At 44.3% G+C, this 23163-nt stretch overlaps 1 protein-coding gene across 1 annotated transcript in view; it reads right to left on the reverse strand.

The window, feature by feature from the left end:
* The window catches only part of TBC1D10B (TBC1 domain family member 10B), a 255385-nt gene that overhangs the window by 131603 nt on the left and 100619 nt on the right, over positions 1-23163 (reverse strand). The window contains exons 2-3 of the mRNA XM_069244376.1: positions 15010-15109; positions 13638-13745 (exon numbers count right to left, since the gene is read on the reverse strand). Of these exons, the coding sequence (XP_069100477.1) occupies positions 13638-13745; positions 15010-15109 (208 nt within the window). The remainder of the gene's footprint in view (positions 1-13637; positions 13746-15009; positions 15110-23163) is intronic.

The following is a 23163-nucleotide window of genomic DNA, read 5'->3' on the forward strand; positions in this document are numbered from 1 at the left end:
TGCGGGTATTTCACTTGGCAGCTGGGACAGAACCGAAATGGAGTCTGACGGGTAAAGAGGTTAACAATGGACCGAAGGTAGCCTGAAAAAGATCTCAAACCAGAGCATCGAAGAACACGTCTGAACCCAATGGCGGAAAGAAAACAATCTAACAATGGAGTCCATGCCCATGCGAATTATCAATTTGACTTGTGATCCGAGAAACTTCTTTGAAGAAAAACAACTTGCACATACCCGGACACAACACTAGATGGCAGGAGTATGCAGAGCATGTGTACCTACAGCCACACATCCATTAAACATCTATGTTTTACCATTGTTTTTTTATTGTTTTTGTCTATGGGCACTGTCAGTCACCAGTTGGTGGTAAGTCCATCCCTTGTGTGATGTCAGACGGAGCCCTGGAAGTTCCTGCGAGTAACCGCCATCTTCAGATTTTTTTCTTTTTGTCTTTTTTTTTCCCCGCGTATGCCATTCTACAAACTTACATGCGTCTTCAATCGCTGTTTTCCACATCTGTTTGCTCTCTGCCATTTCTGGGGAGACAGGAGGGTTGCATGTAAATCTAGAAAACTCTGCAGGCTGCAAAATTACTCCTACTGTTAAGTAGCCATTTTGTTTTGCAGCATGATTTTTTTCTGGATTCACATGCTGTACATCTCATTACGTAGTTGTGTTTGGTTCCTTGGGAAAGACAGGATGAAATGTGGATGAATTGTCAAACAGAGGTCATAGTACCTTTTATCTCATCACTGCGTGCACATCCATTTGAACACAGAAGCACAGATATTTCGTGAAGATGTGTGGGGATGCCGGGGTGGCAGCCATGGAGATGTCGGCAAGTGGTTTGTTTGCCAGGAACACTAGGGTTATGCCCTTCTTCCTGGTTGAGTGCCCTCTCGGTTTGTGTGGGGAAAGTGTTCCCCGGCCTTTCATACCATAGATTGATAGTTTCCTCTATTCATTGTGCAGTTGTTTCTTTGGTTACCAGTGTACAGCTGCTTGCACTGGCAAAGGAGAGGAAGAGATGGGTCCCCTTCTGGATTACTTTGGTCTCCTGTATGTAGTACATCTCTGCATGTCACAGGTATGAAGTGCCCTCTTTGCATCAGTCCTGAAAAAAAGCCTGCAGTTAGATGCTCTGGTTAAAGTGAAATGGCGATACCACCTGTGGTAGAAACTCTGGGTTCGTTCTCAGAACAACCCTGTCCTTCTGGATTTGAAGGTATGGTTTTAGGATTGTCAGAGCTTGCAGCTCACTGACCCAGCAGAGTGAAGTGATGGCCATTAGGAACACTGACTCCAGGGTTAAGAACTTCAATTCTGTCTTGTGCATCGGTTTAAATGGTTCTGCCATGAGCTGTCAGAGTAACTGGATTAAGCTTCCATATGGGTGCTGGTGCTGCTCTTGGCGGCTCCACTCTCTTTGATCCTACCAGGAATCTTCATTCTTGTCACATCTTTTCAAACATGTATGCGTGGTCTTCTGAGAAATGCTGCTGCTGCTGCCAAGCATTTTGTGAGTACTCTTGGGGCTGCTGTTAACCCGAACAGTAATACCTTGCATGCAATGACAAATCTTAGATATTTATGGTATGCTGGATGTATGGGAATATGGAAATAAGCGTCTTTGAGATCCAATGCTGTCATGTAAGCCCCTTGCTGTAATAGAGAAATACCATCTTGCAGAGTGACCATGTGGAAATGCTCTGAAAGTATGTATGGAGTGAGAGGCCTGAGGTCTAAAATTTGTCTTAATGAACCAACCTTTTTGGGTATGAGGAAGCAAAGTGAGTATACTCCTAACCCTTGCTGAGGAGTCGGTACTGGTTCTATAGCCCCTTTAAAAAGAGCAGAGTGTACCTCCTCTTTTCACAGAGTAAGATTGTCATGAGAGAGTTTGTGGAAACGAGGAGGAATGTTTGGTGGAGTGAAAATGAGTTCTAGACAATAGCCATGTTGGATAATTGATAGAACCCACTGATCTGTGGTGATGTTATACCATTATGGATAAAAATGTAAAACATTTACCAGTCTTCCACCCCCCCCCCCCCAGAGGAGATGCATGCATTGTGGGGATTTGTAAAAAGCCACTGTTTTGTTGAGGTGGAGGAACCTCTAGAGGAAGATGTTTTACCTCTTCCTCTATTGTTTGTGCTTCTGTATGAACCTCTAACTGAACTTCTGTATGAACCTTGAGCTTCTGTATGAACCTCTAAATGAACCTCTATAGTAGAAGTGTGATCCCTGGTTTTGTTGCCATAGTTATCCCTATGAGGTGATGCTGATGTTTGTGGAGAGAATTGTGTGGAATATGTAGGAGAGGGTGGAGGTGGTGGGGTAGAAGGAAATAAAGGAGAATGTGGTGGTGAAAGCGGAGGTTGCTCTGTAGCCTTTTCCTTCTTCTTTTCCTTAGACAGTTTCTTAGGTGGAGGCCCAGTGTCCAAAGTCTCTTGAAAAGTGAGTTTCCTCTTAACTGGCTCAGGAGAAGAGGCTATGATCCTTCCTGTTCCTTTTTGTATTTAAAGCTTGCACTGCTCAGCATCCATCACTTCAAGTATTGGTTCTATGGAAGATGACTCCTCAGTAACTGCAGAATGTTTAATGATGGCAGATTTAGATTCCGAAGGTTTGGACACTGAATGTTTGACTCAAGCCAAAAATGTCAGCTCCGAAAATGAAGTTAACTTTTTCGGCTCTTCCGTAGAAATGTCTGATTTTAGGCTCAATACCAACACAGATGTAGCTGTCTGTTTGGTCGGTGCCAAATGCATTTTGGTCTTATGTATTTTCAGTACCAAACCCGAAGGTTAGTCATCGGAATGTATTTTTCATCTCCAACGACGGCCCCAGGGCAGTAGAGGACTGATTACCAATTCAGGAGTCTTTTTAATAGTCTTTGTTTAGTGCGATGGGGTTGATGTACTCATGTACTGCGCGGGTGAGATGGATTGGCTTTCGAAATCAGAGTCTCGATCCGAGTCAGAGTCTTTAATGGAGAAGGCTGTGCTTTGTCCTACTTCGTCCTGCGCGTGCTCTTCTACGAAGATGTCAGGTGTGTCTTCTGTTGACTAGGATGCCATTTCTATTCGACGTGCTCTTCAGTCCCAGAGAGTCTTCATTGATCGAAACGATCTACAGGCGTCACAGGTCTCTTCTCTGTGTTCTGGAGACAGACGCAGATTACACCCCAAGTGATGGTCAGTGTAAGGAAACTTGGAGTGCCACTGAGGACTGAACCGAAATGGAGTTTGTTCTATCATCCTATCATTCTTCGACTAAAGTTTGTCAAAGTAGGCCCAAAAATGGCATGAAGTAGGCCCAAAAAGGGCGTAAGTAGGCCCCGACGATGTAACTCAGATCGACTATAAAGTATAGAAAGCACAATCGAAGCCTATACTGATGTTAAAAGAAAGGTGGAATAAAGTTCAGAAGATACTGAACCGAGATTCACTGGGTTGAGAGGAAACATGTCCGAACTCGACGGCAGAAAGAAAATATAACAAAGGACTCGATGCCCATGCACAGTATCACCGACAGGAGGAGTTACTCGATCTCGTGACTCGAAAAGATTTTTCAAAGAAAACAACTTGTAACTCTCGAAGCCCGACACTAGATGGCGGACTTATGCAAAGCATGTGTATCTACAGCTACACCTGCCATGGAACAGTGCGTTTCCCAGGTTAATTCCTTTAAACTCCACTACAGCCTGAACTACTGGTCGGAACTGAGCCAAATTTGGCAGAAAGGTAGCTCTTGGTCCAGAAAGCACGCTTTTTTATTTGGTGTAAATCCATTCGGTAGTGTCTGGGCAGAGCATAAGCACACATCTCATGGGGAGTTTGAATTGGCTTTTACCACTTCAACCAGGAAGTGCTGGCAGCCATCTTGGGACCTAATTTTATGGTAGTAGCACCCCACTGAAACGCACTGTAGTGAATGGCAGGTTTTGAGGGTCACAAAAAGGAGAACGTATAAAGGGTGATAATAAAGTTTAGTTACAATATAAATCATTTGTTGATGGTGCATACAAATTTTAGGAATTGTGGTATGTTCTAAGGTCAATCAATCAAGGTGATCTTGCACAGTGTGTCTAGTCACTAGGGGAGGGGGGGCTGTGCCTGGGAGGTCTCCAGGAACAGGTAGGATGCTGCAAGCCTCGTCTGGATGGAAATGGCGATTTAAGAGCCAAGTCTTGAAGCTTCGTTCTGAAATCTTTCAGAGAACAGGAGGTGTGCAGGTGAAGGAGGAGGTCATTCCAGGACTTGGTGGTGAGGTATGAGGAATGACCTCTGAGTAGTTGCGACCGATGTCGGAGACGTGGGCCTGGGGAATGGTGGCTGAGCAGGGTTCTCTGGTCAGTCGGTAGATTGTAAGACGGTTTTTTATATGGGTATCCAGGATAATTCCAAGGTTTCGAGCGTGGCTGGTGGCAGTGGGAGTGGGGCAGAGGGCGGCGGGGCACCACGTGTCATCCCAGGGGGAGGGCTTGTTCACAAAGAATAAAACCTCTGTTTAGTCTTAAGTTGAGGCAGGTGGTCCTTGTCCAGATGTCCAGATAGCGATGTCGGTCATGGTGTTCTGGAAGGTGGTTCGTGTGGTGGCTTCATCTGAGAGATAAGACGATCTGGTTGTCGCTGGCGAAGGAGATGATATTGTGTCTGTGGGTACGTGCAATGTCTGCCAGTGGGGTCATGTAGGTGTTGAAGAAGGTGGGGCTGTGGGAGGAGCCCTTGAAATGCTGCTGATGATGATGTCTTTGGGTGCAGAAGCAAAGGGTGGTAGGAGGATCCTCTGTGTTCGGCCAAAGAGGAAGGAGGCGATCCAGTTGAGTGTGTTGTCGTGGATGCCAATGCGGTGAAGTCTCGTGATGAGTGTGGGGATGAGAGAGTGGTGTGAGACTGTGTTGACGGCTGCCGATAAATCAAGGAGGGTGAGGGCAGCTGTTCCCCCTAGGTCACGGAGACGCCTGATGGTGTTGGTTGCTGGAATCAGGGCGGTCTCAGTGCTGAGGTAGGGCCAGAAGCCGGATTGGGATGGTCGAGCAAGTTGCTGTCTTGGGGGTTGTCCGTGAACTGTCGGTTGATGGCCTTTTCCAAGACTTTTGGCTGGGAAGGGGAGGAGCGAGATAGGGTAATAGTTTTTTTTTTTGTGGGGTTGGCTGAGAGTTTCTTGAGGAGGGGCTTGACGATGTGGAGATGGAGGTGTTGAGGATTTCTGTGAGAGATTCCAAATTACTTCTTTCCCCAGGTTGTAGAAGTGGTGCTAGCAGGGGTCTATAGGGAATCCAGAGTGGATGGTGCTCAAGAGGAGATGGTGTCTTCGGTGGAGACCTGCTTCCAGTTTGTGAGCTGGTAGGGGGGGAGGGTTTGGGTGCAGTCGAGTAGGTGAGCTGGGGGTCAAATTTGCTGTAGATGTCGGCAATCTTGTGGTGAAAGTAATCCGATAGCGTGTCGCAGAGGGCTTAGGAGGGGTAGGTCGTTTTCTCTGTGGCGGAGGGGCAGGAGAATTGTATGACGAGACTGAAGAGTTGTTTGGCATGGTTGGAGATTGCTTCGATGCGGGTGGGGAGTGCTTCTTCCTTGGTCTCCCCGAGTCAGTGGTGGTAGCTGTTTAGGATGGACCTGAAGGAGTCGAGCTTGGCGGCGGTCTTGTTGGATCTCCAGTGTCTCTCTAGTTTACTCCAATGACGCTTGAGGGGCAGAAGTTCTTGGGTGAACCATCTGGCTTGCTTGGTGGGTTTGCAGCTGGTAAAGTTTTTCAGTGGGCGATGGTGTCAGCGGCAGAGTAGATCCAGCTGGAGAAGTTCTGCATGCAGGGTCAAGGGTGTCTGCAGAGATGGGTCTAGCTTCTTTGAGGGTGGTGATCCGGGGGCTTCAGTGACTTTGTTGTAGTTGCGTCGTGGGATGTTTGGGGGAGAGGTGGGCTCGTCAGGGCTTCAGGCTGTCCGTCAATGGTGAGGTGGGCGATGTTGTGGTCAGTCCAGGTTATCTCTGTTGTGTAGGAGAATTTGGCTCTGTCGCTGGTAGAAAAGATGTGGTTTAATATGTGTCCTGCGCTGCGCGTGGAGTCTGTGACCAACTGTGAAAGGCCGATGATGCTCATGTTTTCAAGGAGCGAGGTGGAGTTGGCATCATCCAGGTCTTCTAGGAGCCAGTTCAGGGCCCCCAGGAAGATGTAGTGGTTGGAGTTGATTGCCAGAGGGGCAATTAATTCTGGGATAGAGTTGCAGAAGCTGTGGTGGGGGGCCAGGGGATCTGTAGGCAAGGGTTCCTCTGATGGTGGTTTTGGGATCAGGCTTGATCTGGAAGTTGAGGTGTTCCATGATCGGTTTTGAGCCGTCGTCTGAAGCAGTGCAGTTGAGGGAGTTCCAGTGGATAATGGCGATGTCCCCGCCTTGTCTGTCGGGGTGGTTGCAATATCGTTAGGGGGGGAGGATGTCAGTGATTAACATTATGTCGGGGTTAGGGTGGGTATGGTGGCCCATATTTCCATACCATGCTTGCAGAGGGATCGGACGTTGAGTAGTGCGCAGATGAGTTGTGGTTGGGAGTCTGTTGGGCAGAGGTAGTGGTGGTTTATACGTTGCAGGAGAAGAGGCAGTTGTGGCAGGATAAGGGGCCTTTTGTGGATCGAGGCGATGCTACAGTCTGTGTTCCTGGTCTTCGGCATGAGTATTCAGATCTCGTCAGAGGAGTATCGGTGCCGTGCTGCAGATCCAGGGGTCCTGGCACTGGATGTGTTCCAGGTGCAGACAGGCTTGCGTTTAACTTTAAGTAGGTCCTGGGGAGAGCGCAGCCAGGGCACGATGTGTGGGACTGCAATCACAATAGCAGAAAAAAAGGAGGGCAAAACAGGCACGAAGAACAGCGGACAAACAGAGGGCAATATAAGGGCAGGAGGGAGGCTCAGTACAGAGCACAGAACACTTTGGCAGCGACGGAGTAAAGGTTCAGGACCTGCTCGAGGGTGGGTTGCAGAGGAGAGAGGGCGAGGAGGGAGGTGATTTTTACACAGCTCAGATTTCAAGAATCATTTATGAGAGAAAACCATTTTCTCTTGAATTTCTCATAGAGGTTATGGAAGGTACTCCAGAAGCTAAAATGAGAGTGTATTTTCTGTTAATTCACACTATCTTTCTCAGCCATATGAGAATGAGGTCTGACATTGTCAGTAAATTCCAACAGGAGGAGCCCGTCAATTAATTCCCTTGTGTTCTACTGCAGCTTCCCAGAGTATTCTGAAGAACAACTAGAGCATTAAAGGTATTATTTATGACAAAAGTGTTAAAGTGTGGCACAACTTAAGCGATCTTGATTGAATCAAACTAATAAACCTTAAAACATTTCATTCAGAAAGGAACAAAACAAGGGGGTTCATTTTGTCCTAGAAATTATGGTTACTGCTGTAGAAAGAAAAATTAGGAAATTAGGACATGTTTCAAGTGAGTTCTCAAATCTCTTCCTCTTCTATTCCATTAAAACTTTCTGACATGCAGACTGAAATATGCACTTTCAACATCAGCAGCAGATTGACAGTTAACTCACTGGTAATCAGCGGCTTTACTACAATGTTCTAATGAGTAACCAGAGTGCCAACATTCTGAATTTATGCCAAAAGTGGGACACATCTTAACACCATCTTGAAGGAACTGAAATCATTTTCTACTCAGGATACTGCATTTAATGAAGAAATAAGGGAGATTCATAACAAATAAGTCTCCCAAGATGGCCACCAGAGAAAAATGAGCCCAAATGTAGCACAAATATCACCCAAATGTAGCCCAAGTATAGTCCAATGTCAGAAGTGTGCAAAACACTTAAATTCTTTATTTGTTTTGCAGTTTTACATAGTGCAGACTTTACTCAAAGGTATTGGAGTGCTTTACACAAGGATCAGTTACATTACACAAGGACACATTCATTTTTGGTTTTAGGCATGGAGAGATTAAGTGATTTGCCCTGAATCATGGGATGTTAAGCTGACGCCAAAACTCGAACCTGGTGCCCCAGTTGCAAAGTATGCACCTCTGGCTGTAATGCCACATCCTCTTCCCTAAGTGAAACATATACTCAAGTGATCAACTGGATAAAAAAAACAAAGATAGCAAATAATTTATAAGTGCTTCGTCACTTTTTAAGAACTTAGGCAATATGTCCTCATTCTAGTTTTTTAGAGCACTAGGCCATAATTTCCACGGAAATAAGACCCTCTAATTTTTATAATTCTAAAGTAAACGCTTCAGGTATTAACAGTTTTGATTACATCAAGATGACGTCAGGTGTGCCCCATTTTTGTAATAGATAGAGATTGTTGTCAATCTAGTGGTTCATTGGAATATTGTGGGGTGGCAGAGGTCAGGGGCACAGACTCAGATAATTGAGGGCAGGGAGGAGGTGCAAAGGGGACAAGTTGACCAAGCTGGACAGACGGGAGGGACAGTGGCAACACAACGGACCATGGAGAGTAGAAGAAAGGAGGGCAGGGGAAACAAATCCATCATGCAGTATAGGAAAGAGAGGCTGCAGCAATATAACAGACCATTGAGAGCAGAAGGAAGAGGCAGTGGCAGTACAACCATACATACCAACAGACACTATTTAGGCAGGAGTGGTTTTAAGCACAAAAGGGATTTACTTTATCTGTCTTCTAACTAAAATCTCACCCTTTTCAATGTACGTCAGTGGGGAAAATTAATTTCCAGGGCTTTTTCCCCCAAAAGTTCCCTCTTACCATGTTCAAAATGTTGGCAAGAATGGTACGTTGGATCATGGAGGGCAGTAGGAATGGGGTAGGGACAGGAGGGAGATGGGCAGGGGCACTAAACAAGGAAAGGCATCAGGGGTTGCAGCAGCACAATACACCACACAGGGCAAGTAGAACGGTAGTGCAGCATAACAGACGATGGAAAGCAAGAGGGAGGGGTCAGGGCCATGAGCATGGACATGGACATAAGAGGAAAGAGGTAAGGGCAGCAGGCTGACCGTACCAGACAGACAGGAGGGACAGTTACAGCCTAACCGACCATGAAGGGCAGGCGGGAGAGGGCAGGGGCATGAAAGCGGACCAGACAAGGCAGGAGGGAGGGGATAGTGGCTTGAACATGGAAAATGGAGGGCAGGTGGTAAGGGGGCAGAGCAGGAGCAGAAAGCTGACCAGGGGCAGGATGTGGCGTAATGACCTGAGCTGCCGACTTTGAAGCTGGGGAACCAGGTTCGAGTCTTGGCACAACATCCTGTGATGCTGGGCAAATCACTTAATCTCCCTGTACTAACCTAAAATGAATGTATACTTGTGTAACGTAACAGGTGCTCATGTAAAAGCAACCAATACCTTCGGGTCAAGTTTGCGCTATATAAAACTGCCAAAAATAAAATGGAGGGCAGGTGAGGAGGGCACTGCAAGCAATGGAAGCAAAACACACCTTGGAGGGCAACAGTGAAACTATAATGGCTTATCTGCAGATAACAGAGAGAAGATTAGTGGGAGGTCAGGGGCAGCAAGCTGACCACACAGGGCAGGTGGGAGGGGCAGTGGCAGCACAGAAAACCATGCATGGCAAGCGGAAAGAGTAGTGGCAGCACAACAGCCATGGTGGGCAAGAGGGAGCGGGCAGGGGCATGCACAACGGACCATGGATGACAGAAAGGAGGGGTAGGGCCTGTACTCAGACAAGAGAGGGGAGGAGAAGGGCCTTCACAACACACCACGCTAGGCAGGCAGGAGGAGCAGCTGCAGCACAAGAGAGCATGGAAGCAGACGGGATTGGCAGCAAAATGGACCATGGAGGACAGAAGGGAGGGGATAAGGGCATGGAACTCGGACAGGCAGAGTAGAGGTGGCAGTGACAGGCAGCAGCCATCTGACCATGCTAGGCAGGTGGGAGGGGCAGGGCCAGCTCAACAAAACACTCAGAGTAGATAGGAGGGGCAATGGCAGGTCCATGGAACATGGCGGGCAAAAAGGAAGAAGCAGGGGCATGCACACAGACATTCATAGGGCAAGGGAAGGAGAGTAACGGCAGCAAGCTAAGCACAGAGGCTAAGCAGGAGGCCAATAGGGGTGAATAGGAGTGTGCAACAAAGGGCAGGTGGAGTGGGCAGGGACATCAAGCTAAACGGAGGAGCTAATCAACCTAAGCAGACCAGGCAGGGCAGGGGTGAGGGGGCTGGTTAATGAACTCTGATAACAGAGGGCAGTGAGAAGGTGGGTGGAGCAGCAAGCCAACTGTTCAGGGAATATGGGAAGTGCTGTAACAGTGCAACAGATACACAGGGCTGTCAAGAGAGAGCAGGGGCATGAATCTGGACAATGGATGGCAAGGAGGAGTGGGGCAGGATCAGCGAGCTTGGGTGGGGGCAAAACAATGCCAGGTCAGGCCCAGCATCCAAATCTCCCTCCTTCCACCGTGCACTGCAATTGGCGTCTTACTTAACTTTAAAAAAAAAAAAAACTAGATATTCACAAAAAAACACAAAGGTAACAGGGGCATTATAGTTAGGTTCAGATTTCACACGCACGAAACAATAGAAATTCAGGGTTAGAGTTATTTCAAGTAACTAACTCGTGCCCTAAGGTAACATTAACTCGCGCCTTCACCATGAGCTGCTAATTACCCCAGATATTACATCACTCATGACCTCTTCTATGACATCATTGACAATATCACTAACATTTGCAGTAAAATTATTGATGAGAAAAATGTACATGGCCGAGGTGCATTATATAATTAGGCCACGAGTTACAGATACTTGAAATAACTAACTGTAACAGCTGAATTTCTATGTTTTTTTGCATGTAAAATCTGAGCCTACAACGTCCCTTTAACCTCTGTTTTTTTAATAGAAAAACAATATATATATATATATATATATATATATATATATACATACATACACACACACACACACCTATATATTCTATGTCAGTTAAAAAAATATAAGTGAAAAACAATTGGGGGCGAGTGGTAGGAATTGTGCGGCTACTGGAAGTTTGTGTCAGAAATGCATGAAAAATGCACAATTTCACAATTTTAGACAAAGTTTCAGGTTTGCATGTCATTGTGGGTAAGAAAACGTCATAGGATCCACATGATGCATACCTCCCTGGATTCCACTAGCTGTCTAGTTTTCAGAAATGTCCGGGTTTGGTACATTTTCCTGAGTAGCCATCAAGCCTGAGCCCAAATATGGCAGTTAACCCCGTTGCAAAACCAGGTCATTTTATTAAATAGGAAACTTTGTTATCTCCACAGGGCATGTTTTGGCCTTTTCCTGTTATGGGTGCTAGACCAACCCACCCAATAAGGTACCATTTTTATCAGTAGTCCTGGGGGAACGGTGAGAGGTAGGAAATTTGTGGATCCTCACTGATTCCAGAACTTTCCCTCAGACAAATGTGAAGAAAATTCACGATTTGGGGGGGATATTTGAAGTTTGCAGGGCCTTGTGTGTAAGAAAACATTGTGGGATCTACATGAGCCACATCACAAGAGGCTTCTACCGGGTGTCTAATTTTCAGAAACGTGTGGGTTTTGGTAGGTTTTCATGGGTGTTGGTCGATCTAAGCCCCAAAATATACAGTTACCCAAAGTGCAAAAAAGGGTTAGTTTTTAATGAAAAAAAATTGACCTGCCCATTTTGCACTTTGAGCCCTTTCCTTTTGAGGGAGCTAGGCCCACACATACAAGAAAGGCATTTTTTATTTTATTAATTTTTTTTTTTTTTATTCGAAAAGTGTGGGAGAATGCTGTGTGGTTGGAAATGTTCGCTTTCCACAGTTTCCAGAACCTTCCCTCTCAGAAATGTGAGGAAAATGTGTGTTTGTGTTAGCCAATATTTGAGGTTTGCAAGTGAAAAGCTAATGAGAGGCACACAAGTCAGCCACCTTGGACTCCACCAGACCTTCAGTTTTCAGAAATGTGTGGGTTTGGGTAGGTTTACATGGGTGCCAGCTGCGCTAGTGCCCAAAATCCAATGGCACCCGAATTGCAAAAAAACTATTTATTTTCAGTGGAAAGATGTAATCTGGCCAAGTTAGTTTGGGCTCTTTCCACACAAGCAAGGTGCCATTTATATCAGGAGACATGTGAGAATGATGGGTGATAGGAAATGTATGGCTCCTCACAGATTCAAGAAATTTCCTTGAGAGAAATGGGAGGAAAATGTTTGTTTTTGGCCACAGTTTGAGGTTTGAAGGGCCTCTGGATAGAAAATCTGGTGAGAACTAAACAAGTCACACTACCCTGTACTCCCCGGTGTCTAGTTGTCAGAAAGGTTCAAGTTGGGTAGGTTTCCCCTGGTCCCGGAGCACTGACCACCTGGGACCATTTTGAAGAGCGCAGTAATGCTCCACCACTTACCCTTTAAGCGGGCAGTCATTTTTTTTTCTTATATTATTGTCGGTCCCTCAGTCTCTTGCAGAACCATGATACAATATATATCCCTATCTTGCCCCCTTATGCACTTTTTTTTTTTTTATACGTTTTCAAGACGGGACTAAAAGCCTTCTCAGCCAATCAGGTGGCTTAAATTTTTGAATGCCAGACCAACAATAAATGTCTATAAACTTTTGAACATTCATTTTCCAAAACTACTGAATGGATTTACATGAATTCACAAAATGAACGCCTACTATGCCAAATTCGATAAAATTCAGTTCAGCCATTTTTGCTGCAGCACTGTCCGAACTTTGCAGTGGAACCCACGTAGAAAAAGTGATTTTTGAGACCCACTTTTTCTTTGCCCCTGCATGATGATCATCCTGAAACTTTCCAGGAAGAAAAGGAGGATGAAATATATTTTTTTAAAGTTTTGTGAAGATTTGTCAAATGGTACCAAAGTTAGTAGCAAAACAAAAAATGCTATTCCTCTGGAAAGTTTGCTCTATCACTACACGTTATATATAATTAATAGATCAAAAATGAAAAATCTTAGCTAACAACAGATGTTAGTCTTTGCCGGAAGGGAGGGGGTGATAATAGAAATATACTACGGTATCAAATTAACACTCATCCTTAGAGCAAATTTCATTACCATATGACCTGCTTTTCTCTCGTATCGACTCGAGGCTGGATTCTACAGCATGTGAAAACTACAAAAGTAGGGTGGTAAGCCAAGAGTTGAAAAGGGCAGACGAAATGGATAAAATAACTTTTTTCTACAAGTTTCGTGCAGCATTCTTGCGGTGGGGAATATTCTATGCTCAAAATTATTGGCAGACAGATGAGCACATTTGAAAATAAATAAATAAATAAATGTAAAAACAAGTAAACAAAAACCCACACTTCAGGCAGGGAAATAAGGTAAATTTACCCATAAGGTAAGAAAGAGAAATCACGTACTCACAGAATTCTTAATGTACACAGAATAAGCAGGTTATTCAAAGCTTTAACAGAGGTCTTTACTAACACAAGGGGTCAAATCAAACCAGAAATGATTGACGCCAACATAAACACCAGAAGCATATTAGAGAGAGAACCACGGGTGCTGCAGATGCCTCAGTCTCACGGTAATTGAGAGCTAGGCAACATTTTCTAATTATTTCAGCACCTGCTTCACAAAATGCTACCAGTTCCACTAAATAAAATGCATTGCTTCCCCCGCTCGTTATCCCCTGATCACCTTTCCAGCACATACCTCAAACTTTCCTGGATTCCTCTCAATAAGCGCTGTGCTGTTAGACAGGAACTGCCATGCCTTGGCACGTAGAGAAGATGGAATTCCTTTTCGACATCTTAACTTCACCTACAATCCATGAAAGAAGCGACTAATAATCAAGTAAACACCAATAAATCAATACATGGAACTAATCAGAGTGGGAGGGTAACGCCATTAGGTCTTGCCTTTTATAAAAATAAAAAAATAAAAAAAGGAAAAAGGCTTTCGCTGCTACTGGGCACGTCATTTCATAGGTGTGCACACGAGTGATGATGAATGTGTGCACACATGAAATGAGGCAGTGCCATTTTTTTTTTTTATTTACCAATAAATTAAATTTCACTAGCACAAAAGTGCTTTTTGCAAAGCGGATGGTTGGTCAATAATTTGCCGTCTTGCTCTCTAAATTAAAAATGGGCACACAATGGGCGGGTGGGACAGGAGCAACAGAGGTGCGGTGGTGAGGAACAGCGAGAGGATAGGAGAGGCCAGGGAAAACAGCACAGAAGGGAGTGAGCAACATACAGCAGCAGAGGAGTTTGGCAGGGGAGAAGCAGACAAGAGAGTGAGGTGTACAGGACGCGAGCGGAAGGGTTTTTGAGGAGGAAAGGGAAGGACGTGAGGGTGAGAGTTGGAAAACACATGCACCCTTGTGAAATGCTTAACCAAAAGTAACAAGCATTTCCCTGAAGTGAACACCAGAAGGATACAAGTCAGCCAATTAAAAGGATGGTAAATGCTCCAGGGTAGGGACAAACACACGAAGAGGAAGACAATTTAAATTATATGAAGCACGCAAATGAGTGACACAAAAAAGCCAGCCAACGGTGAACAATTGGCAGGATTTAAGTCCACAGTAGGCTTTAAGTAAACCAACAAAAGGCCATTTGCTTGTGCTGTCTGGTAGGTGAGACCTAAAAATGACGAGCATCACTGGAAAAAAACTGGTTAGCTAGCATCATTGCTACATCTGAACGGGTGACATGTCTACATAAGACACTTAGGGCTAGATTTAGAACTTGGCAGACGGGGTACTCTGTCACAACAGTGACAGATATTTTGTCCGCCGAAATCTGAATCCCATAGGATAGAACGGGATTTAGATCTCGGCGGACAGGATATCCGTCACCATTGTGACAGAGTAACCCCTCCACTCAGTTCTAAATCAGGCCCTTGATTTTCAATGACTAGCGTGCTTTGCCTTCTAACAAAGGTGATGGACAGCACAGAGTTAACATCCTTTCCAACCACCTCCCAGGTGGATCGTGGTGAAAACTCTAGTGAATGACTATAAGTTTCTGTATCCCCAACCTCCTTCACTGGAAATATAGGTGCTACAATCCACACTTACCTTCTGGAAGCGGCGCGACACCCACTTGTCCCAGTGTTTAAACATGTCCAACCATTTCAGCTCTCGCTGGCGAGCCACTTCCACCGACAGCGAAGACTCCCTGAAAGGACAGAACAGATCAATCGACTGTAAGGCCACATCGTTAAACTAATTTCTGTAAAACACATTCAAAAGGCAAGAATCACATTGATATAAAACTATATCTTCCCCGGAACATTATATGTTACACACATTGCATTACCTAAACCAAATGTTACTGCTACAAGGCCCAGTAACCAAAGCATGCTTAATTACGGATTACACAGAACACATGAAGAAATGCATGTGAGAAAGGTCTCTGGAAAAGAAAAAAAATAAGCGTTTACACATTACATGCACAATGAAACTGTACTTTACTCCTCTAACTGCACAAATGATAAATCTGGACATTGCACCTAGCTAGCCAAGGTTTGGCGTTAATTGTACGTAGCATGGGTGAGGAGACATTGGTTTGTATTGGAAGGGAACAGCACCAGTATCTCAGTTTAGAGCGTATGTTGATATTATCACAGCGGTTTGCATGACGGACACCTTTCTTTGAAAGAGCACGTACAAGGCAGAAACAGTAAAACCATGCCCCCATCTACAAATGTTAAGGAGAGCAAAATAATGAGTCCACTTCCGAAAGTGATGTAAAAGATCTGGAGGGAGCAAGGTAAAAGACAGATCCTACTTACACTGCATCTGAAGAATACCTAGACGGATTGGACAAGAATGTTTGAATTTGAGGTCACCATAAGCTTTATTCGATGTAACCTGGGTAATAGAAGGGGTACAGTCAGGTTAGCAACTGAATTGTTATAATGTTGAAAATGTCGGGTGTGGGGAAACAGTATACGGACTGGTTCTTGCAATGTATAACTAGAGAAATGGAGCTTTGCAGGAGGCACGTGAGCACGTACGCATCACGGTATTCACGATATCCTCTCAAATTCCGAAAATTGCAGAAACGCACGTTCTTCTCCGATTAGGTGCAAATATTCAGACTAGTTACCCCTAAGTACAACAGGAAGACGACTGCTGGGACCCTAAATTGTTTATGTTTTTAATATTTTTAATTTTTTCTCGTTTTTTAAAACAAACAGTTTAACAATTCCGATTTTTTTATGTAGTATATCTAATGAGCTTTCCATTAATGGACAGATAACTCAAAAAGAGGCCTCCACAACCGTCCACAAGCCTCGCTGTCCAATGAGGCATCCAGAGATGGACACAATAAGGCCTAGGTATCCATTAGACCTGAGCACAATTCTACAGAAAAAGGCAAAGTGCGCCGCGGAGTTTCACTTGTGTGCTGGGTTGGTTGTCTTTATAGGCAGAGAAAATGGCAATTCTTCGGGGATTTCAAAGTCCTATCTGAGAAAGTGAAGAGATTGTGAAGGGATGGGTCATACGCACAAAGGTACCCGGAAACTTAAAATTTTTCTTTCCAAGAAAAGTCTGCCTAGAGGATATTTATCAGGGCAATATCTCAGGATTGTTCAACTAGAGGCATTAACAATTAAAGCCTTTGTCTCTTGCCTGGTTTCCCAATTCCTTTTGCTCCTCAAATTACTGAAAGGTGTCAGGTTGTCACATCCTTCACTCTACTAACACATCACTTTCACATGTATCCATCTTTAACAGACTCATCACAATAGTTTTTATTTTAAAAACATACTTTAAGACTTAGCTGTTGCCTTCGACAATGTAGAGCATCAAACGCTACTACCCACTCTAAACACTACACTCACAGAGTTCACACAAGAATAGCTAAACTCTTACCTTTACAGACTATTTCTCTCTTGCCTATGACTTCAGATATCAAAAGCCACCACACTCCCACTGGGTGTAAGTCTCCAACCTTGCCCCACACCTTTTCTCATTCTTCACCACCTCTCTTGGGGACGTTATCACCTCTCGTTTGGGTTCTCTGACCATCTTTGCTCTCATTACTCTCAAATCATCTTCACTTTCCCATCCAGCCTTCAGTCTTGTATACCAGACTTGGTCAATGTTCGCTCCGTGATACAAAATACCTCCTCTATAAAGGAAGTGCTGTCATTTCTCGCCTCACTCGCAACTATAGTAATTGTAATGCATTGCTATAAAAATCTCCGTTAAAATAAATTAGACGAACTCCTGAGCTAGACACTGCATTCTAGATGTGGTCTTCATAATACACAAATCTACAGATGAGGCCTCCGCGGCTGGACACACTATGCAATTCGAAATCTCTACACATAGTAGCAATATTTCAGGATACAGCAACGGAAACTAGACACAAAAATTGTAGGTCAGCCCCTAGAATTGGTCATACTTAAAAAAAGTAGACCTCTAACTGGAATCAGATGTTTTAGATCGGAATATAACACTAGAAGTAAAGTCTACTTAACTAGAATCGAGATGTACACTCTAAAACTGTAAACAATACACTGGATTGACTTCTAGTGGTGGCACAATAGGCCACAAGGTACCTGTAGAACTAGGCACAGCGTTCCAGACGTGGCATCCAAAACTGAATACAATACTACAGAAGGAGACTGTAGTATTGGGTTAATTCTAATGGGTGAAGCTTCTAAGTACACTGGCAATACTGTAGGTGAATAAAACACAAGGCAACAACGACAATCCTGAATGCACATCCCTACAGTTTCAAGAAGTATAAGGTTTACATATGGTGCTACTAACACTGATTACACATCTGTTGCCAATGTGTATAAACTAGAGCAGATACCAGGACCAGCATGATTACTAAACACCACCAAGTGAGGCACCCGTACGTAAACAAATTGTAAGTTACACAGATGTTTGTTTGGTCATAATGAAACACAATTCGAAAATCTTTTCAAGATACTAAGTCATCAGTATCAATTACAGTTATACTATTAACATTGTTCAATGATCTCTTAATAGTTATAAATAATCGTAAACTTTGTTAAATATATAGCATATTATTTAATCCTATCTCCCATAATCCTTAATATGGAACCTAGAGAAATATCTCTTTAATGGTATGTTACCATAGGAAGAAAAAAGTTAGCTCCTCAATATAAAATAAGAAATTCATTTAGACAATCTCGTTCAACATAATATTCTATTTGTTCAAATTATTTATTGTGATCATTAGTCCAAAATATTGATCATTAAAATTAAGAAATGTCCAAACAGTGTGCTCTCAAAAGAGAAAAAGTAATAATATTTTTAGGTCCCAAATGTATATGATGTGTTGTCGTATCATCAGTCTTCCGCCCATATTAGTAGGGTGTTGGAGTCTTTTTTAATACTGTAGGTGAAGCATTGAGAACGTAACACGAAACTCCAGACGGGGACCCTTAACTGGATGCAACATATGAAATGTTGTGTTGTAGTTACGGTCTTCATATATGAGTCTGAAGTCACTCATCTATTTCATGGTAGGACCCCAGACTCCAGCAACAGCAGATAGGTCCTGACAGGGGTCCAACCTCTCTGCAGCTATCCCCCCCCATCTCCTAGCTTTCGTTCAAGACCACACATCAATACTATATGATTCTCAGGTCATATTCCAGACATCAGCCCAGGCAAACTAGCATTAAGAAAAAAAGGATACTACCCACACCTCTTTCCTACAAACAATGAAACAAAGGACAGCCATTCCAACGCATATTAAGTACAGTGACAATTATTCACAACTACTCACGTTCCAACATGTTTAGCTTACACATTCACCAAACAACACCTTGTTAAACACCCCAATATCCACAAAGACAACAATCACAGAAACTCTGACGAGTCAAGCCACATGGTTCCCCAGATAACATGTCAAACAAAAAACACGAGACAACAACTAAGTTGTGACCACGACTGTAGAACGGTCAAAGACGTGCAAGTCTTATAACCTCCTCAGACATGAGGTGCTACCTAGCCATGCCTGTAAATTCACAATGACACCATACAACATTTATGCACGCAGGACATGTAATCACAGACGAGCAGTCACGTGCAAGCCAGAGGAAAGAACCTCCCAGCTTCCTTCTAAGGGTTTCTCTGCGTACATACAGGGAATAAGGAAACACAGGATACATTCCTCATAATAAAGAAATAGAGAAATGTAGACATCGGACTGGAGCACAGCAGTATAAATGACTCCAGAATTGGACCTAGACAGCAGAAGCAATATCTAAACATAGCAGCAAAGTTTCAGGTGAAGCAGTAAAGGTTAGGCAATACTTCATATGGACCTCCAGAATTAGACCCAGCACTCCATATGAAAACCCTTCAACTGGACAAAACAACTAAAGTGCCTCCACACAGAAGTGGGCTGAAAAATAATCAGTGTCAGTCTCCAGAATTAGATACAATTAGTGTAGTACTCCAGATAGCCACTTCAAAATTGGACTGGATCCGCTAGTGAACTATAATCTCTGATACTGTGAAAAGTGTGGCCTTCAAAACTAATCGGTATATTTCAAGGATGCACCACAAATTGAGCACAGTACTCCAAGTTTACAGGCACTTAAATCAATCTAAATGCGGTTTCTACAACCAGACTCCAAAACTGCAGAATATGTCAGAAAGCACATCCACAATTAGACAAAAAACTCTATACTAAATCTCTACAGGACGATGCTCACTATCAGGATTTCAAAACTAGACACAATACTCTCAATCATGGCTCCACTACAGAATACAACATTCTTTAAGCTACCAATCAAAATGGCTACAACAGGCTGTTGGCGGTCTCTAGAAATTGACATAACATTCCAAATTTGATTTCCAGAACTAGTCAATCCTTTTGATGGGACCGTCATACAGCACAATAGAGGTGCCCTCCAGAACTGAATGCAACAGTGCCAATGAATCCTTAGAACAGGTCAACACTGCAGATTAACCTTTCAGAAGGGGCTAAACTAGTAGAGAACTGGCCATTCCAGATAAGACAGGATAGCATACTTAAGATAAGGCATAAAGTGCAGAACAAAATGCTTTTCATGAGCCCTTCAGAAGTGGTACAATATTACAGATTTTGGCCTAACAATTGGGCCTAACAACACTGCAAACACAGCCTTGACAATTGTACTTCAGGGGAGGACTCTAAACTGAAAAACACCCTTTATGATCAAGACTGATACTCTGAGGATCAGGCCTTTAAGGCTACCCTGACAGAGGCCCTCGCACAATAATTCGAGCATAACGGGGATAGCGGGAGCAGCAGGGAGACTGAGTGGGTAGCCATGAAGGTGGTGCTCCATGGGGTATGCCTTACAACCATTGTCGGTATTTGCCGAACAATGGAAGGATCTGAAGCACCAGGAGGCAGCACTGGGGGCACTCAAGAGAGCACTGTCCACCAATCCAGAGGTCCTGGGAGATTGGGATAGGCAGCGACACAGGATATATGAACTATGGGATCATTACAAAAAAAATCCAAACTATGCGGCAGCGGCACAGGGACATGAATGGTGATACGGCTGGACACTTGCTGGCACGACTGATTAGATCCGAGACAGAGGTACAGCCCATTTCGGCAGTCAGGGACAAGTTGTACACACTCAGCAGGCAATCAATGACATTTTTGAAGCCCTTCTGCAGTAAGTGGACACGGTACCTTCATGTGATATGGAGAACCATTCACTGACAGTACATCTGGTGAAGCTGCCACTCCCACAACTCTCCTCTGAGGACTGTGAGCTTCTGGGGGCACCTCTGGACAGCAGAAATTGCTGATTGCACTGACCACACTGAGACCTGCTAAGGCGCTTAGAGGTGACGGGCTTCCTGCAAAATTTTCTAAGCTCTTTCCCGAGACCCTGGTTGACAAACTATTGCCAGTGTACGCTGAGGCACTGGAAAGAGGGTGCTCCCAGACTCCATGAGAGAAGCCATAATCTTAACGATACCGAATCTGGGTAGAGACTCCATGGAGGCGGGCTCTTACCAACCACTTTCCACGCTGAATATTGATCACAAAATCCTCAGCTATGTCTAGGCGGCAATACTGCTCCCCCATCTTCCACATCTGATCCATACAGATAAGTCTGGTTCTATCCCACAGAGGAATACACTGCGCAACCTGCACAGGCTTGCACATGTTCTCCATGTGCCTGTCCTGGAAGATGACCAGTATGCGCTTGCATTTCTTGATACTGAACAGGACTATGTATTGTGGGTGCTGGATAGAATGGAACTGGGGTGCAACTATATTAACTGGGTTAAGTTGCTCTAAGAGGGCCCAACGGCAAAGGTGGTAACAGGACAGTTAGTCTCAGTGCAGACTGCCTTACAGAGGGGCACCAACAGTACTGCCTGCTATCCCCACTGATTTTCGCTAATGCGATGCAGCCACTGGCCTGCTGACTAAGGCAGACCCTACATGGATGGGGTATACGGGGTTGGGGTTAGGGGTGGACAATGTTAAGTTCCTTGGCATAAAGCTTGGAGATGAAGGGCAGCTGACGTACCAATTAGACGCTGGACAGAGTGCTCTGTAATTTGCACCACTCAATCAAGTGAAGGAACACTTTAAAGTTGTCCCTGATGGGGATAATTGTTCTAATAAAAATGGTGATACTACTGTGCTGCTTAAACGTCATGCAGGGTGCTATGTTCGAGATTCCTCAGGGGTGTTTTGAGAACTGAACTCCCTGTTGGTGGAACTCCTCTGGGCTGGTAAGAGTTGGAGAGTAGATCTCAATAACCTGAAGAAAGAATGTAACAAAGGAGGGATGGAGGTTCTTGAACTGGGGGCTATACTGTCCAGCGGCACAATTGCAGTTTGCTGTTCAGTGGGTAGATGGCGATCCTAATTTGGAGAGGTCATGGCAGGAAGGCATGCTAAAATTGCAGCTAAAGCACACAAGCTATGGCCGACATTCTCTGAGGCCCCTGAGCCCTCACACACACTGGTCACTATATCATCTAAGCAAGTGGATGCAGGCTCATAGCACACTTATACCATATGCTGCACGCATGGAAGTGTCTGGTGCCACGGCGAATAGAAGAGGTCTGGCAGCAAGGTTAGTGACAAGACTATCGCCCCCAAAGCCTGGCTCAAAATACACACAGGGTTTTGCAGAGAGTCAATGTGCTAGATTTAAGTAAATACAGTACAATATGGTCCATCTGTACACCAGAGGTTGCACTCCATTTACCCAAATAGAGATCAGCATGGTGCCCAATGTGGCGCAAGGGTGGCGGATTTCCTGCATGTGATATGGCACTGTTCAGTTGTCTTATCCTACTGGAACGAGATATTGTCTTAAGTGTGTGACAGGATGGGAAGTGTCACGCCAGATTAATCTATGTGTACTGGGACTAATCCCTGACAACCAGATGAAGACACTAATAAGGCACTACACAATACTGGGGCTCACAGTGCCAAAAACGTGCACAACAATTAGATGGTTGAGTGCCCGATCCTCGACAAGGGAGGCCTGGGAGAGAGAACTGCTCAAATGGGCTGGGGCACAATGACGCAAGCACTGCTGGAGCCACCTGAGGGAGATCAGTCAAACTGGGTGACTGACAGTGACAGGATGGTAGAGCAGTCTTAGAGGCAAAGGCATGTATATCTGAGAATTACTGAATATCTACATTCAAAAATTTGGCAGAAGAAGCACTAGGAAGAACTGAGAATAACCCTCACTGTATGACAGGATAACCGGTTGGACGCTAAGGGGGAGGGCACGGGAGGGAGGGAAGGGTGTTTCACACAATGTTAATGCAAATTATGATTGTTCAGTTGTAGATTATAATACTTGTAGGTTTCCTTTGTTGGGGCAAGAAACGCTAACTTCTTGCTGTTATGCAGGTAGATATTGCTGATCTTAAATATTATCGATAGTGGATTATCTGTTAAATATCAATCTGTTGTGCTACTTTACTAACCTATGGTATGGGTGAATGCCCTAACTTTATGTCCAGGGATGTCTTTATCAATGTATACTGCACTGTACCTTGTAATACAATTTGAAATCCTAAAAAAGAGAAACCAAAAAAATCCCTTATGAGGCCAACAAGGCAATACTACTAAGGTTACGTATCCTATAGGTATGCCTCTCACAACTTAAAATATGTGGCCAAAAGAACCAGAAATTCCAGACAAGGACTGTAAAAATAATACCGTATCCCAGATGAAGGCTACACAACTGAATT

Source organism: Pleurodeles waltl, chromosome 7 (genome assembly GCF_031143425.1).
Source record: "Pleurodeles waltl isolate 20211129_DDA chromosome 7, aPleWal1.hap1.20221129, whole genome shotgun sequence".
Classification (NCBI taxonomy): domain Eukaryota; kingdom Metazoa; phylum Chordata; class Amphibia; order Caudata; family Salamandridae; genus Pleurodeles; species Pleurodeles waltl.